At 45.4% G+C, this 15,757-nt stretch overlaps 1 protein-coding gene across 1 annotated transcript; it reads right to left on the reverse strand.

Annotated features, from left to right (window-relative positions):
• Window positions 1–995: 995 nt before the first annotated feature.
• Window positions 996–2,946, reverse strand: PtA15_10A64 (uncharacterized protein; the record flags this gene model as incomplete). The annotated part of the gene is made up of 3 exons (XM_053160847.1): window positions 996–1,068; window positions 2,543–2,802; window positions 2,872–2,946. 3 exons carry the CDS (start codon window positions 2,944–2,946, stop codon window positions 996–998), a joined length of 408 nt encoding a protein of 135 aa, XP_053024200.1.
• Window positions 2,947–15,757: the final 12,811 nt, after the last annotated feature.

The raw sequence follows: 15,757 nt of genomic DNA on the forward strand, positions 1-15,757 counted from the left end.
CGTCCAACCTCCAATTTTCTCAGGTATCAGCATATTACGCTTAATACCGTGAGAAAATTAATTTAAAGTCCCCAAACATAAATGCCTTGGACTGGCCCCCCAATTCCTGAAGCAGGAATTAAAAGGGGCCGGGTTCAACCCCCTTGTGCCAGTTTCAATTGCAAGGGCAGGAGAGGGGCAAAAAATAGCAACACAAAAAGCTTGAAAGAGTAAAAAATGGCCTCAGGTCAATTGCAAGTGCAAAGTGATGGAGGTGGACTAAAAAATACCTGCGCAATCGCGACAGGTTTATAAAAGGGTTGGTTAACCCCTTGGACCTATCACAAGTGTGATGGCGGAGGGGACCAGGATGAGCTCGCTCAACCTGTGCAAGCGCAACAGGGGAACTTGAGCCGCCAGCGGGAAAACATTTGAGGCTCAACACATTATATGTCCGACAATGTTGTTGCCAGTTTCTCCTTACAAGTTTTTTCAAAGGGATGTTTCATTGAGTAACTCGCATTGGGAAAGTGGTAGGCCGCAGTAGATACTAGGGGGATTCAAAGTTGGCCATGCACGACTTGCATGCACTTTTGCAAGTTGGTGTTCAAGGCTTTTATTGAACACCAAATTTCAAAAAATACATTCAAGCAGGCTTAGGGGGTGTAGTACAGTGTGGCTTGCATGCACTTTTGCAACTCGGTGTTCAAGAATGAACTTGAACACCGACTTGCAAAAGTGCATGCAAGTTGCATCTGGCCAACTTTGAAACCCCCTACTGATTTGATGCTTGAGGAGCCAGGGCTGACGTTTCAGCTTGCGCTTTTGACACAATTGCAACCCCATTGACTCTTATACAACTACACCTCCGAGAATGGCGTACACCACCAATGAAACTTTGGATACCCAATGGGGCTGTCATCTCATAAAATGCGCAAAACTCTCATTGGATACCCGCTGAGGCGAATTTTTTTGCGGCATGTGGAGAAGCCGCCTACCAATGTTCTACTGGATACTCAAAAGTTCTCTTCTCTTCTTGCAACATAACATTGCTCCTGTCGCTTGGCAACCCAGCTAATTCCCGGCAAGCTTTTGAATCGGTCAGGAGCATTACACCAAGGCGTTAGTATATGTTAAACTGACCCAGCACCTGGCTGCAGATGGTTAAAAATTGCTGAGGAGGGCCTTCCAAGGCTCCACTACCATCTGCAAAATCCGCCGCGAATACCTTGTCACTGAGTCTCAAACAATACAGTAATGGGACCCTGCGGGGAAACATTTGATTTCCCCCCTGTTTTGCGCCAGAAAGGGCCCGGCCTTCAGATGCTTGTGGTAAGTAACGTTTGCTCCGCCAAATTTTAATTCTCTCGGCCCTAACAACAAGCTGATGCATGTTGTTCCCCCTGGTGCTCTCGTGGCAACGGCGGGATGACCCAACGAAAGCTTTAAAAAGGGAGGCTTTGTCTACACGTTCTTCTTGCTTCACCTCTGAGGAGCCCACTTGCTAAACTCCAAGTTAGTGTCATTCCCATTGTCTCCTCAAAGACCTCCTCCCCCCGCTCCCCTCATTTCCTGCCTTGTCGACGCAACAAATCCCTATAAGGTTTCAAAGTAGCCCCCTCCTTCATATTGCTAATCGCCAAGCTCTCAAGTACAACTCAACCTTCCCGCCCCTGTAGGTCTCATTTTGAGCATTTTACTGCAGGGATTAATTGGTACTCCCAGGTCTTATCTTTCCAAGAACCCCTGTGAGGGAATTTTTCTTATGACCTTCCTCTCCCTAAACATATAATCCATGTTAGAGGATCTTAGCTTTGCAAAGTTTTTAGTTGAAGTGGAGTTAGTTGCGGACTGCATCTTAGTACTAAAGAAACTCTGGCCTCCTAACTGTTGGACATTTTTAAATGATTTTTTCCCTGCAGCAATGATTGTTATGTCCAAGTTTTAGCTCTGTATGGTTGTAAGCCCGCGGTGACCGGGGTTGGAAGGTTTATTTGCGTGACGGCCGGCGCCTTAGTCTCAACAAGGCTCCACAAACATAAGTTCTTGGCAGTCTGCATTGGACTTGTGTTGAAATCACTCAGGTGAAAAGAATTGTGTGTTGTGGGATATGAACCCACGACCTTCTTCATTCATGAGAGCTGCTCTTATACCACTGAGCTCAACACACAGTTGGTCTTACTGGTGATTTTTGGATATTAGATCATATAGCTTGGCCACTCAAAATGGGGCTTGAAGCATATATTCCAACACACCCCCTTGCTTCATGCACCATGAACAAACTATGAATATTGCATATGCAAATCATGTATGTTTTTCATGCATCATAGATAATGATTAATGCATAACAATTATGAAATTGAATATTGCATATGTATATGGAAGCATGAATATCAAGTATTCACAGGGTTTAGCCAACTTTAATTCAATTCACTGAGAGCATCCGTACTGATAATGTGTTATGTCGAGCAAATTAAAAAGCTGTAGATAAGGTTCACAAAAGCGTTCCAAAACGTGTTTGATTTCCAAGAATAGACTGTCAGTCCGGAATTGAGCGCGCCACCTTTTGAAGATTGCATGGGCAGTGCTCAGGAGCGCATTGTTGGCATTCCAGTCATTTTGATTGAAATTCTGGACGATCTTATCGATCAGGTCCGGCCATTGTTCTGGGAAGTCTGATGTTGCTATGATCGAGATTGCTTCCGAGTATTGAATCAGCAGGCTCAGAGAGTTGGCCAAAGGGATGAGAACTGAGACCAGCTTTGATTTGAGGCTTTCGCGATCGGCAGTCGCAATCTGGGTCTCTTCGCCTACTCTCCAAGCCTGCTGATTCAATACTCGGAAGCAATCTCGATCATAGCAACATCAGACTTCCCAGAACAATGGCCGGACCTGATCGATAAGATCGTCCAGAATTTCAATCAAAATGACTGGAATGCCAACAATGCGCTCCTGAGCACTGCCCATGCAATCTTCAAAAGGTGGCGCGCTCAATTCCGGACTGACAGTCTATTCTTGGAAATCAAACACGTTTTGGAACGCTTTTGTGAACCTTATCTACAGCTTTTTAATTTGCTCGACATAACACATTATCAGTACGGATGCTCTCAGTGAATTGAATTAAAGTTGGCTAAACCCTGTGAATACTTGATATTCATGCTTCCATATACATATGCAATATTCAATTTCATAATTGTTATGCATTAATCATTATCTATGATGCATGAAAAACATACATGATTTGCATATGCAATATTCATAGTTTGTTTTTCATGCATCATAGATAATGATTAATGCATAACAATTATGAAATTGAATATTGCATATGTATATGGAAGCATGAATATCAAGTATTCACAGGGTTTAGCCAACTTTAATTCAATTCACTGAGAGCATCCGTACTGATAATGTGTTGAAATCACTCAGGTGAAAAGAATTGTGTGTTGTGGGATATGAGCCCACGACCTTCTTCATTCATGAGAGCTGCTCTTATACCACTGAGCTCAACACACAGTTGGTCTTACTGGTGATTTTTGGATATTAGATCATATAGCTTGGCCACTCAAAATGGGGCTTGAAGCATATATTCCAACAACTTGCCTGTGTCATTTTCTCCAACAACCCTCTGGGTACGGCAGCGTAGCCGCCTTGTACTCTAGTGTTTCTAATCATGTGAGATGTGAACATTTTCCTTCCAAAAAAGAAGGGAGTTGACCAAGAAAATCCAGATTCCAAGGCATTTAAAGCTTTCCTGGACAAGCTTCTGTTTCCCAAAGCCTTTCTTGGCCAACCCAGCCTGAGTTTAGCCACCTGTAGAGTTTAGCCACCTGATGCTCATTGACTTGAAATACAGGAATATCCATCTGATGAAAAATCTATCTTTTTCATCTTTAATTCTCAGCTTTCTGTGAGTGAGCTGCCAGAAATTCAGTATCCAACAGCCAAAAACACTGGTTCTGTACAGTCTGTATACTGGGGATGTACACAGATGCATAAAGGAAGCTATTTGGTTGAGATAAAATTTGAGCTGGGTTTTGAAAAACAGGCCCAATTGTATCACCTGTCTTCACAATATGGATTTAAAACCCTCATACAAGGACCCAGTTTCTGAAACATGCTTCTAATAAAAGCAGCCTTATGGGCACACTGGCTGAAAAATAAAGTCAGCTAACCCAAGATTTGATCTGCAGAATTGCTCCCAAACAACCAAACCGTGCAACCTGCAGATGTCAAAGATGATCAAGATACACCTCTTCAATTTTCTTGGGCTTTCAATGGCCTGCAATGCAATGCAGGGATCCATGCATGATTTCAACATTCATTCATGCAGTCAAACAATCCAGGACCAATTCTTCAATCCCTCACATGGAGCTCCTACTCCTTCATTAAGTCTGTCAATTGGCTTACCAAAATCTTCAAGCCATTATGAGTCAACAACAAATACATATCACAATCCATCAGAAATTAACAATGGCAGAAAACAAAACACCATGGCCACAGTAACAGAGCTGCTAAATTCATCCCACAAACTTCCCCTTGATAATGCTTTAACTGGTACATTTCAGGCTCAAATAGGTGTCCCTGTTCCAAAAGAACTTGGTGTTTGGCACTCAACTTCAAGAGACCATCAAGTTTCTCAAATGTTTCCTATTATCCCTGTGTACCATCAAGATACTTTGGGAACTTCAAATCCAAACAAGGATCCGGGTGAATCATCCAATATTTGTGACCATTCTGATTATCATCTTCCACTTAAAATTTCCACCATGAAAACACACAATGCATACTCCTTTTTTGAACCTAACTGCAAACCCAATAATTCAAGAAAAACTATTGATTTTCTGGGAAACTTTCAGGGTTCCTCACATGAAAAACCAAGATATACCCAGCATATTGAAATTCCCAGTGCATATTGCTCATCTGAGAGTAATTTTGGGTCAAAGAGGCCTTTAAGTTGGATGAAAATTTTCAACCATCCTGTGGACAACACAAATTTGGGCTCAGTTGATGTGTACAATTACAAGAAGTCAAGATTGAGTAACAATTTTGCAAGATCTAGTCCAGAAACTCAAATTGGAGACCAGCCTGAGAGAATTGATCTTTCAGAAAAAATTCCAGAACAGAGATCTATGGGAAGCTCAATCAATCACAACATACTTATTCCTGGTAGTAAATCTCAAAGAAATTCCTGTCAAATTGGTCAACCCAAAAAGTTGAAAAATAGATTCCTTTTGGATGCAGAGCTCACAATAAAAACTTTAGATTTCAATCAAGCTGCAATTGAGGTTCAAGATGCATCTCTGAATATTAAAAGGAAATTGGAAAAGCTATTTAAATCCTTAATAGCAGAAGAGGGCAAAAATATCATTTTGGATGTTGAAAAATCACAAGATGTTTTCAAAAAATTGGAGTCAATTTATCATCATCAGAAGAATGTATATAATTATGCCAAAAGTTACCCCAAATGCTTGATCAAGAGAATGCTCTATAAAATAAAATGCAATCAAGATCAGTGGTTCAAGTTTTGGGAAAGAAGAACTGGGATAAAAATTGTAGATAAAATGCTAGGCAAAGATGAAAATGAAAAGAGTTTAGTTCAGTACTGCTTATTCTATGTGGATATGATAGATACTATCCTCCCACCTATTGATCCCAATCTTCTCACTGAACAAAAAAAAGTCTTGATGAAAGCAAATATTTTTAGAGAAGCAATGGACACATTTGAGAATTTCAAACTCAATTCAGAAACTTACAAATCTGAGAAAGTAGAAAATTCACGTGTATTTCCATATGTAGCTCCTTCACTAATTTGGCACTACCTCTATTTCTGGATCAAAGAATCAAAAGAAAGGAGTGATTTGTATTATATTGCTTTTGATAGAATTACAATTGAAGAAATTCAAGCTTTCAAACTGTTCTTTAACACTGTTTTCAAATTCTCTGTGGGAAAACTTAACAAGAGATTGATTAAAGGCCCACAATTATCCAACATATTCCAAGATACTTAAAAAGAATCTTTCAAAAATTCTTATATTTTGAAAAAAAAAGAACTAGAAGTTATCTTTCATTAGAATTCAGTCTATTTACATGATCAGACTGGTTGTGTAGGTAGATCAAATCCAAGTTTATTAAAATCACAGAAACGCAGAAGGGAAGATCAAAGTTTTTGCCTGTGCTCATTAGCAAAAATCCCATAAAAGTTGAAGTTAATCCCCAAACACCCTGGAGGGCACCTCGGATTGACCCTCCAGCCCATGCCGGAGCAACAGGCAAAAGAAGGTCGGTCAAAAATGTCATCAAGGAGGCCCTAATCAAGTGATTAGTGGGCTCCAGGGAGGGGGTGGGACAAAACCACATCCCCTGGGGGGACAAACAGCTTCCCTCACACCCTTTAAGTATCCAACCCAGCTGCACACAACCTGGGCCTTCATGCTTTGCACCCTGAAGGTTGCCAGGGCCCTGCGCCTGGGCAGGCACAATGCTGGCCTGTACACACTCATCTGAGTGGTTACAGGTCAGCTCGAGGGCCTAAAGAGGGGGCTCAGTATGTATTACATATGTAGTACAGATGGTCTATGACCTGGTCATCGGGACTCACATTGACTCTTCTACCGGTCATCAAGAGGACTCACCACCTCTCAATGACCGGCAAAGACCGCTGATTGGGAGAACTGACAGCTGAGGGGACTCACATCTCCTCTCGATGACCGGTCTTTGCCGGTCATCGAGGGGACTCACATCTCTTGATGACCGGTCTTTGCCGGTCATCGAGGGGGCTCACATCTTCTCTCGATGACCGGTCAGACCGGTCATCAAGAGGACTCACCACCTCTCAATGGCCGGTTAGACCGGTCATTGAGAGGACTCACCACCTCTCAATATGCAGTTTTTCTGAGTTTGGGTTGGATGAACAGGAAGATGCAGCTCTTCCATAAACCCTGCTCAGACATCCTCAAAGTTTTGAGGAAAGTGAGCAATTCGAGGATGAAGTTTCCTCCCACCAAAAGGTGGGAAACTCATCACCCGAGTTTGTCGACTTAAGGCGCAAGTCCCCCCTGCGGGGAGGTTCGCTTCGCGAACCGACCAGCCAGCCAAATGGCTGGCGCACCCCGCAGCAGGGGACTTGTGTTAAGTTCGAAAGTTGGCCACCTGCAAAAAACACCAACTGCACGCGGGGCTCTCACGCCAGCAATCGTGGATTGCACGCAAGTCCCTCCCTGACGGGAGGTCGCACTTCGTGCGAGGCGCTTCGCGCCCCTGCCCCCCGGCAGGCGAGGGACTTGTGCTAAGTTCGGACAGATTCTGGTCATCAAGGGGAATCAGCCCTCTCGATGACCGGGACGGACCCCGGTCATCAACAGGAATACAGCCCTCTCGATGACCGGGATCTGTCCCGGTCATCAAGAAGAATCAGCCCTCCCGATGACCGGGATTTGACCTGGTCATCGGGAGCGTTGTTTTCTCTCGATGACCGGGATAGATCCTGGTCATCGGGAGGAATCAACCCTCTTGATGACCAGGACAGACCCCGGTCATTGAGAGGAATTGAACCCTCTAGGTGACCCGGACAGATCTCGGTCATCAAGGGGAATCAGCCCTCTCGATGACCGGGACAGAACCCAGTCATCGAGAGAAAACAACACTCTCGATGACCGGGACAGGACCCGGTCATCGAGAGGAAACAACCCTCTCGATGACCGTGACAGAACCCGGTCATCGTGAGGAAACAACCCTCTCGATGACCGGAATAGAACCCGCTCATTGAGAGGGTTGTTTCCTTCGAGATGACTGGAACAGACCCCGGTCATCAAGAGGAAACAAGCCTCTCGATGAGCGGGGTCTATCCCGGTCATCGAGAGGGTTGTTTCCTCCCGATGACCAGGATCTGTCCCGGTCATCGAGAGGGTTGTTTCCTACCGATGACCAGGATCTGTCCCGGTCATCGAGAGGAAACAACCCTCCCGATGACTGGGACAGAGCCCGGTCATCGAGAGGAACCATCACTCTTGACGAAAAGTCTGTAGCTGTCATCGAGTGAGAGTGTTGGATAAAAAAAAGCACAAGTACCCGCGGTACCCGCAAAAAGTACCGCCGGTACCCGCCCGCGGGTGCCGTGTACGGGTACGGGTGTCTGAATATCACGAAAAACACCGCGGGTACCCGGACACGCGGCGGGTACCCGGGTCCACTTGGCAATCTCTAGCTTGAACCAATCCCTCTCAAAGAGAAGGGAGGACAGTCGGTGAGTAATGTTGTCCGAGCTAAGCAAAAGAAACAAAAGGTTGATGAGGAGCGTGCTTAGTCTTCTAACAGAAAAAGCCGCACAAAACCTCCGCCGTTTCGCTAGCAGAGAACCGCAGAGGAATGAAGAGCCTAAAAGCTAACACGCTGTGCTGCTTCCCAGATCGCTCTGACTCAACACAAGTCAAAACCGGCACATCTTATATTTTTCATTCTTATTATTCTCAGTAGAGAGCGGCCTACCGCCTGCTCTTAGGTAATTCCCAATTACCTTTTCTTGCTCTTTTTTCTACACAACAATACCATGTAAGGATACTGATTAAGCAATAAATCTTAGTTGCCTGAAATCTTTCAATCTCAAGGACCACCAGGCAGCGTGTTCTCACGGGTGGGATTAAAACTTGACTGGCTTGCTTTGGCAGGCTTTTTGTTGGTTTTCCAGGTGCAGGATTCCCTGTGGAAAACTTCAAATTGGGGCTGTCTTGGGGGAAGTGGTGGCCTTTGGGGAGTGGCCCCACATAGCAGGATGCTTTGTAACATGATTTAAAACCTTGGGCACTGCCAGGGGGGAACTTGATGCTCAAGGTGTTGGTGTTTTTGGTGCCAGCTGAATTTTGTTCAGACAAAGGCGGATTTTCATTGGTTGGTTGGGCAATCTTGCTGGATCAACATGAGGTTTTTTTTGCCAGTTTTTTTTGCTGGATTGATCCCCACTAAATTTGCTGCTATCTTCAGAATAATGAAGGATATAATTTTGGAGGAAGGGTTTGCTGGCTTCATTGCTGGAGCTGGAAGTTCAACACTAGCATCATCTTTGAAGATGGTATTGCTGGACCCATTGGATTCATCAGATTTTTCAGGCAATATCTTGTCTGTGGCCAGGTTTTTTGCTAGGTGATGCTCTGATGATATTCTTTGTTGGAGTTGTTGGAGGGTTCAATGCTTCCACAGAGACTTCATCATTGTGCAATGTATTCAAGAGGTTCTTCATGTGGGTAAAAGGGATTCCCGTGTTCATTTTTGGGTTTTTGCAACAAATTCTCTCAATTCTTTCATTGAAAAAAGAGCCCAAATTTTCTGTCCAACTTGCAAATACAGAAGCCAGCTATTGTTTTGGATGGGCACCACTCAAGTGATACTGCTGGGTATGGGGTTGACCATTTGAACGTAGCCAGTGTTCACTCAATCATTGTGCAGCCAAACACTGGCAAAGGCTTGAAAATTCTGCTGGAGTTTTCCCCAGGAGACTAACGTCCCAGTATCCAAATAAAGTCAAAGTATAAAACTCCCCTAATACAGTGAGCTTAAACAGAAAATTCATATTTCTTTTTATCTTCAACTATTGCTGACAATTCAACATGAAAGTGAAAGGGAAGGGGGGATTCGGACTTGGGGAAATAAATTATTGAGAGCTCATCTAAGAAACTACTGGGAGCAGATATTTTATCCCTATCAGTGGTCTGGCTTTGAAAAGATTTGTTTCCTCTGGCAGCGTTAAAACTGTGACACTGTAGGCCAGAGGCTCCAGCAAGGCCCAAATATTCCCACTGGCCAATCAGAAGAACCAATTTGTCATAGCAAATAGAGTTTGGTTCAAAAATCAAGCTTGTATAGCCTCTCTGTCAAATGCACAAAGTGTGGGAGGGATTGCATTCAAAACAAGCATGCTCATGTGTCACAGTTGGGGTTCAGAGGTACTTTTTTTGTAAAAATCATGTAAAATACACAGAACTACCCATTGGAAAATACTAGTGTTGGGCAGGGTATGCCCAAGATGGGTTCTTCATCCTGTTATGAGCCGTGACACGGGCTGTGCAGCGCAGGCTCCCATGTAAAAGAAATGAAGCAACTGAAAGGTGTATTTCTCCATTAGATGCTAGGTACAATTATTAAGATAAAGAAAATAAATATAATTCTTTTATCTGTGTACCTGAAAGAAGACTAAGAATTGCCTGTGACTTGAGCAGTGCATAGCACTTTGAATTGAATCAATTTGAGTATTCATATTTGTATTTAATTCGATTCAAATAATGCCAGGGAATATTTTTGCTTGAATATTTGAACAAAATCAAATATTTCCTCAAATTGCCACCCGGGGCCATTTGGGCCCCGGAGGAGCTCCATTTATGTTTTTTTCACCTTTTTCTCTCAGAAGATTACATAGAATACACACAATACATAGTATACATGCCAAATTGAAATAAAATAGGTCTTAATATGTGTCAGCCGGGCTACTATAATAAGTTAGAGCCCAGCTAACTATTCTATTATATGAAGTTGCGGCACAAAGGGCTGCTAAAGATAAGATAAAAACTACAGTTCTTTTTAGTAGTAGAGGCGCCAAGCGTCGCTCATTGAGTCGTGGGACCCAATCAGAGGACTGCAGCGTAGTTATCTCATTGAGTTGCGGGACCTAATCAATGAAGACCGAGTTGAGGGGCAAATGGTAGTATAGGAAGTAGCGGCACAAACGGCTGCTAAAGATAAGATAAAAAGTTAAAACTACAGTTCTTTTTAGTAGTAGAGGCGCAGAGCACCGCTCATTGAGTCGCGGGACCCAATCAGAGGACTGCAGCGTAGTTATCTCATTGAGTCGCGCGACCTAATCAATGAAGACCAAGTTGAGGGGCAAATGGTAGAACTCCAGCCAAAAAGAAACAGCCGGAGAACTAGTAATGAACTGGTTAAAACCTGTTCTCAAGCTAAGAGAATGGGTCGCAAGACATTCTCCAGTTCAATCGAAATAGGAGAGTGTCAACAGAAAGACCAATGTGAAACAGCCGGAGGAGTGTAGCAGTAAAGTGAACTACAGAAAATAAGAATTATTGATCTACAGAAACAAACCAAAACACCTCCAATGTCTTTTTTGATGTTTTTTGTGATTTTTGGAAGTTTTCTTTTGAATATCTCCGAATATTCAAATATTTGACGAATCAGGGTTCAAGTGTCCCAAAGAACACGTCGAATAACACCCTGCTATGCACTGGTCTTTGAAAGATTTCAGAGGACTAAAAGATTTATTTCTTGTTAGAGCTCTAGACTATTGTATGTACATCAGAATGTGAAGTAAAGTCTAATTTGTTTTTTACCTAAAAGCAGGCGAGTTGGCCGCTGTTTTCTGCAATAAAGAAAATAAAGCAAGATGGGCATTCGAGAGAAAGAAGAAAGATTCTCTTTCTCTGAGGTTGAGGAGATGTTCGTGCTGTGGCGGTGATCGCTTCATTAGCTCGCTTTGTCTCTTTCTTTTCTAAGGTTATATCCTTACTTGAGTTACTCGGTGAGGCTCTTTTTTCCAGCTTGCTGGGAGTGCGCGAAACGACGTATGAGTGCTTCCACTTCGTCTGTATTTATTTTAACGAGTAGTTTTGCTCTTTAGTCTTTTTTGTTTCTCTTTTGCTTCTGTTGCGTTCTGATGAGACCACTTACTGATTTGCTCTCCAGCTCTTTGCTTGGAATCAGTTCGGGCGTTATTTTCCTGTTTGGTTATAGCTGCGACAGTATTGGGATGCGGCGTTAGCACAACATCTAGATCAACTCATGAGAATCTTATTCAGCCGCTTACCTATGGCGCTAGCTTCGGATATTCTGTCTACGAGTGATTGACGATCGGGATTTTCCACGAGTCTTATTTTTCTGCTCGCTGGAGTCGGACCTGCATAAACCAAGTTTGGAGTTTCAGTTTTACGACTCTGCGCTGCGTTTTTGGACTGCGGAAATGGTTCGCTTTGCTTACCAAGTTCCGCAGCTGATGTAGCTCCTGGCCGCTCTCTCAATTTATGAGCGCTGCGCCATTCACCTGAGGTTGTATTCTCACAGCCTCCCGTGCTTCGAGTCGCAAGATGCGAAGCAGCCGACGGAATTGGAGTGACCGCTAGCCTTGCAAGAGATTTGCGTATGACTGTACGCCCGGTGGGTTTGGTGAGAAAGTCAGCGGAGTTGTCCGTTGTTTTGACGTACAGCGCCAGAATCAGTCCAACCGTGATTAATTCGCAAACAAAGTGAAGCCGAATGGACATGTGCTTCGTTCTGAAGCTGTTCTGGGATGTTTCACTTTTTGCCAGATCCAGCGCTCCGCGATTGTCGACATAGACCTTGATCCCTTTTAGCCCAGGAAAGATTCCAGTCTCGTCGGCTAAGTTTGCTGTCCACGCAAGGTCCCTGCCGAGATCAGAAAAGGCTTTGTACTCAGCCTCTGTGGTTGATAGGGAGACAGTGGATTGTTTGGTTGACTTCCAATTGATTAGGTGGCTGCCCGACTGCACTACAAATCCTGTGGTGGATCTTCTGGTGTCCGGAAAGTTACCCCAGTCCGAGTCCACAAATGCGTGTACTCCTGCGGGTTGCTGTTTGACGTACGTGAGGCCGATGTTGCGTGTCCCCTTCAGGTACCGAAAGACCTGGACCGCAGCGTGGTAGTGCTTGATGCCCGGATGCTCCAAGTACTGCGAGAGAGTGCTCACAGCATAGGCTATGTCCGGGCGTGTAAGGATACTCAAGTAGTTGAGAGAACCGACTAAGGCCCTGTAGTTAATACCGGTGTCGGCGAATGCTTTGATTTCATCGTCAGTTGCTCTTTTTAGGTAGTCGCAAGGGTTCAGCGGACATGATGCCGGGTGTAGGTTTTGCAGGCCAAACTCGTCTAGTTTTCTATCTATGTATTGGGTCTGATTAACTTGCAATCCGTCCCGAAACCACTCGATGTTCATCCCCAAGAGAAACTCAGCCGATCCCATGTACTTGATTTCAAACTCTGATTCCATTTCCGCTTTGAAGACTTCAGGTTGATGGCTGATAATGACTAGGTCATCTACGTGAGCGTAGATCCATGTCGCCGGCTTGCTTCCCGCTGGGGTACGCCAGAAGACGCAAGGATCCGAGAGTGCTGCTTTGAACCCTAGTGTGAAGAGGAAAGACGATAGGCGCTTGTACCATACCAATGGCGCCTGGCGAAGTCCATAGATTGCCTTTTTTAGTTCCAGCACTGAGTTGGGTGGACACTCAAGGCCAGGCGGCGGGAGAAGAGTGACTTTGTCCTCCAGCGGACAAGTTAGAAACGCGCTGCGCACGTCCAGCTGGTGGATTTTGAGCCCGTTGTTGACTGCAAAGGATAGCAGGAAGCGGAGCGAAGAAGGTTTACCTGTCGGCGCGTACTTAGCCTCAAAGTTTAGGCCGTACGTCTGCTTGAAGCCTTGAGCACAGATTCGTGCCTTAAATTCAACGACTTGGTTCTCAGAGCCGAGCTTTTTGCGGTAAGCCCACGTTGCCGGTATTGGGTCGTCACTTTCAACTCGCACTCAAACTATCCACACTTCATGCTTCTTCATGTTTTCGATTTCTTTGTGTTCTGCTTCCTTCCATTGTAGATTTTCGGAGCCAGCCATCGCCTGCTTGTGAGTTTTTGGCTCTATTGAGACCGTTACCGTATAGGCTTGCTTCCTCAGCCTCTTGCCGTCGACCATGTTGCGCTCGTCCACTGCGCCAATTATGACTTTTGGCGGTGTTGGTTGTTCATTAATTTCCGTGTCCAATTGCGGCTCCTCCAGTCGTGACGCCGAGGCGTTAGACTGCAATTGCTGAAGTATGTTACCCATTTCCTTCTCCTCGTCTTCGCTTTCAGATGCCGACTTCTCGGAGCGGTCAGGTGCACTCTCGCCGTCTTCAAAGGGAAGGATGGATTCAGCCGCAAAGTTTGGTAGTCGGTCACTGGTTGTGGTCAACTGGTTACGGCGTAGAGGGCCGCACTCCGGGAAAGTGCCTTCATCGAAGTGGGCGTGTTTAACCGTGAAGACTTGCTTGTCCTCTAGGCGGCATATTTTGTATGAGGAGTAGTCGTTCTCATAGCCCACCAGCACCCCCTCCCAGGAGATGGGATCAAATTTGTCCAGTCTGTGTTGTTTTGGCTTCACAACCCACACTCGACATCCGAAGGGTCAAAAGAAATTCATGTTGGGCGACACCTTGAACATGAGTTCTATCGGGCACTTCTTGCTTTTCGATAAAGACGCGAGGCAGTTGGTAGTTGCTGTGGCCATTCGAACCGCCTCTCCCCACCATTCGGGTGCCATGTTCGATTGCATTATCATGCAGCGCGTCATTTCAATCAGAGTGCGGTTTGCCCTCTCCGCCAGTCCATTATTTTGTGGCGTGTACGGCGGCGCCACATAATGTTGAATTCCCGCCTCCTTGAGTAGGTCCCCCAGCGATCTGTTGCAGAATTCACCCCCGCCATCAGTGACTAGCTTTTTCATGGGAAAGCCTGTTTGCTTCTCAAACAGTTTTATGAAGTCCTCGATGGCCGTTGGCGCTTGACTCTTTTCTTTGAGGATGACCGAGTGGATGTATCCGGTGTACTGATCGACTAGAGTGAGGAAGTATCTCGCACTGCCGTTCGTCGAGGGCGAGATGGGACCGACAAGATCACTGTGTATTATCTCCATCGGTGCATTTGCCGGCTTGAAGTGTCCCTTGCAGGAGAGTCGTGTTGCCTTGCCTTTCATGCACGCGTCGCACGCATGTGTCTTGGTCAGATCGAGTGAGGCATTGATTGCAGTTGCTATTCTGGCTGAACTGGCGTGTCCTAGGCGATTGTGCCATTTCACGAAGTCCGAAGGAGGCTTTGCTGACTCGGTGACTAGACCGACCACCAAGTTTTCCGGGTCAAGGACCCCTTTTATTTCCAACAGGTCATTGCTGACGTCAACTGCGAATGGCTGGCCGTCATCTATCTTCACGGCGAATCCTCCCGCCTCTTCTTGTATCAAGGTTTTTGATTTCATTAGCTGTACCAGAGATATGAGGTTTTGAGTGAGCCGCGGCACGTATAGCGCATCCTTCAACGTGAGGGTACCACCGTTGGCGAGTGGGAGTGTAGCATCACCGCGAGCTGTAGCAACGAGATCGCCAAGGCCACTTCCGGTGGCTATGTCTATACAAACGGGACTTGTTTGTTTGAAGTAGCCGAGTGCAGTGAGCATGTGGTTACTGGCGCCTGAGTCAAGGATGGTTGACTGTTGCTTTGTGTTGGCGGAGTTGGATAAGTAGCTGAATGCGGGCCTCACGTTATCGTCAGCTGGTGCACAGTGATTGGTGGTTGCAGCGTGGTAGGATGAGCCCTTCTCCTTCTTTTCTTTCTCCTTCTGCGCTTTTCGCTTTTCCATTGCCTCCTGAAACTTTGAAGGGTGGAGCGTCCAGCAGTCCTGCTCGGTGTGGTTTGACGCGGGGTTATGCTTCTGGTCATAGCACTTTATGGGATTGTAGGGCTTCTTCCGCTTGTTTGAAGACTCCGCGGCTAGCGCGGTAGAAGATCCAGAGCTGGCGGTTGTGTCTGGCGCTTTACGTTTGTTGGACCTCTCAAACCGGCCGACTTCCCGAAGTCGATTGATTACAAATTTCGGCTTGCCTAGAGAGTTTAGATCCCCAAACAGACTCTGCATCAAGAAAGGCCTCTTCTTTGTTATTTGGCTGATGATGCTGCAGCAAATAACGAAGTCAGGCACGACCATTGCTAGCGATTCAAATTTCGCGAGGCACTCCTCGA

This window comes from Puccinia triticina, chromosome 10A (genome assembly GCF_026914185.1).
Source record: "Puccinia triticina chromosome 10A, complete sequence".
In the NCBI taxonomy this organism is placed as follows: domain Eukaryota; kingdom Fungi; phylum Basidiomycota; class Pucciniomycetes; order Pucciniales; family Pucciniaceae; genus Puccinia; species Puccinia triticina.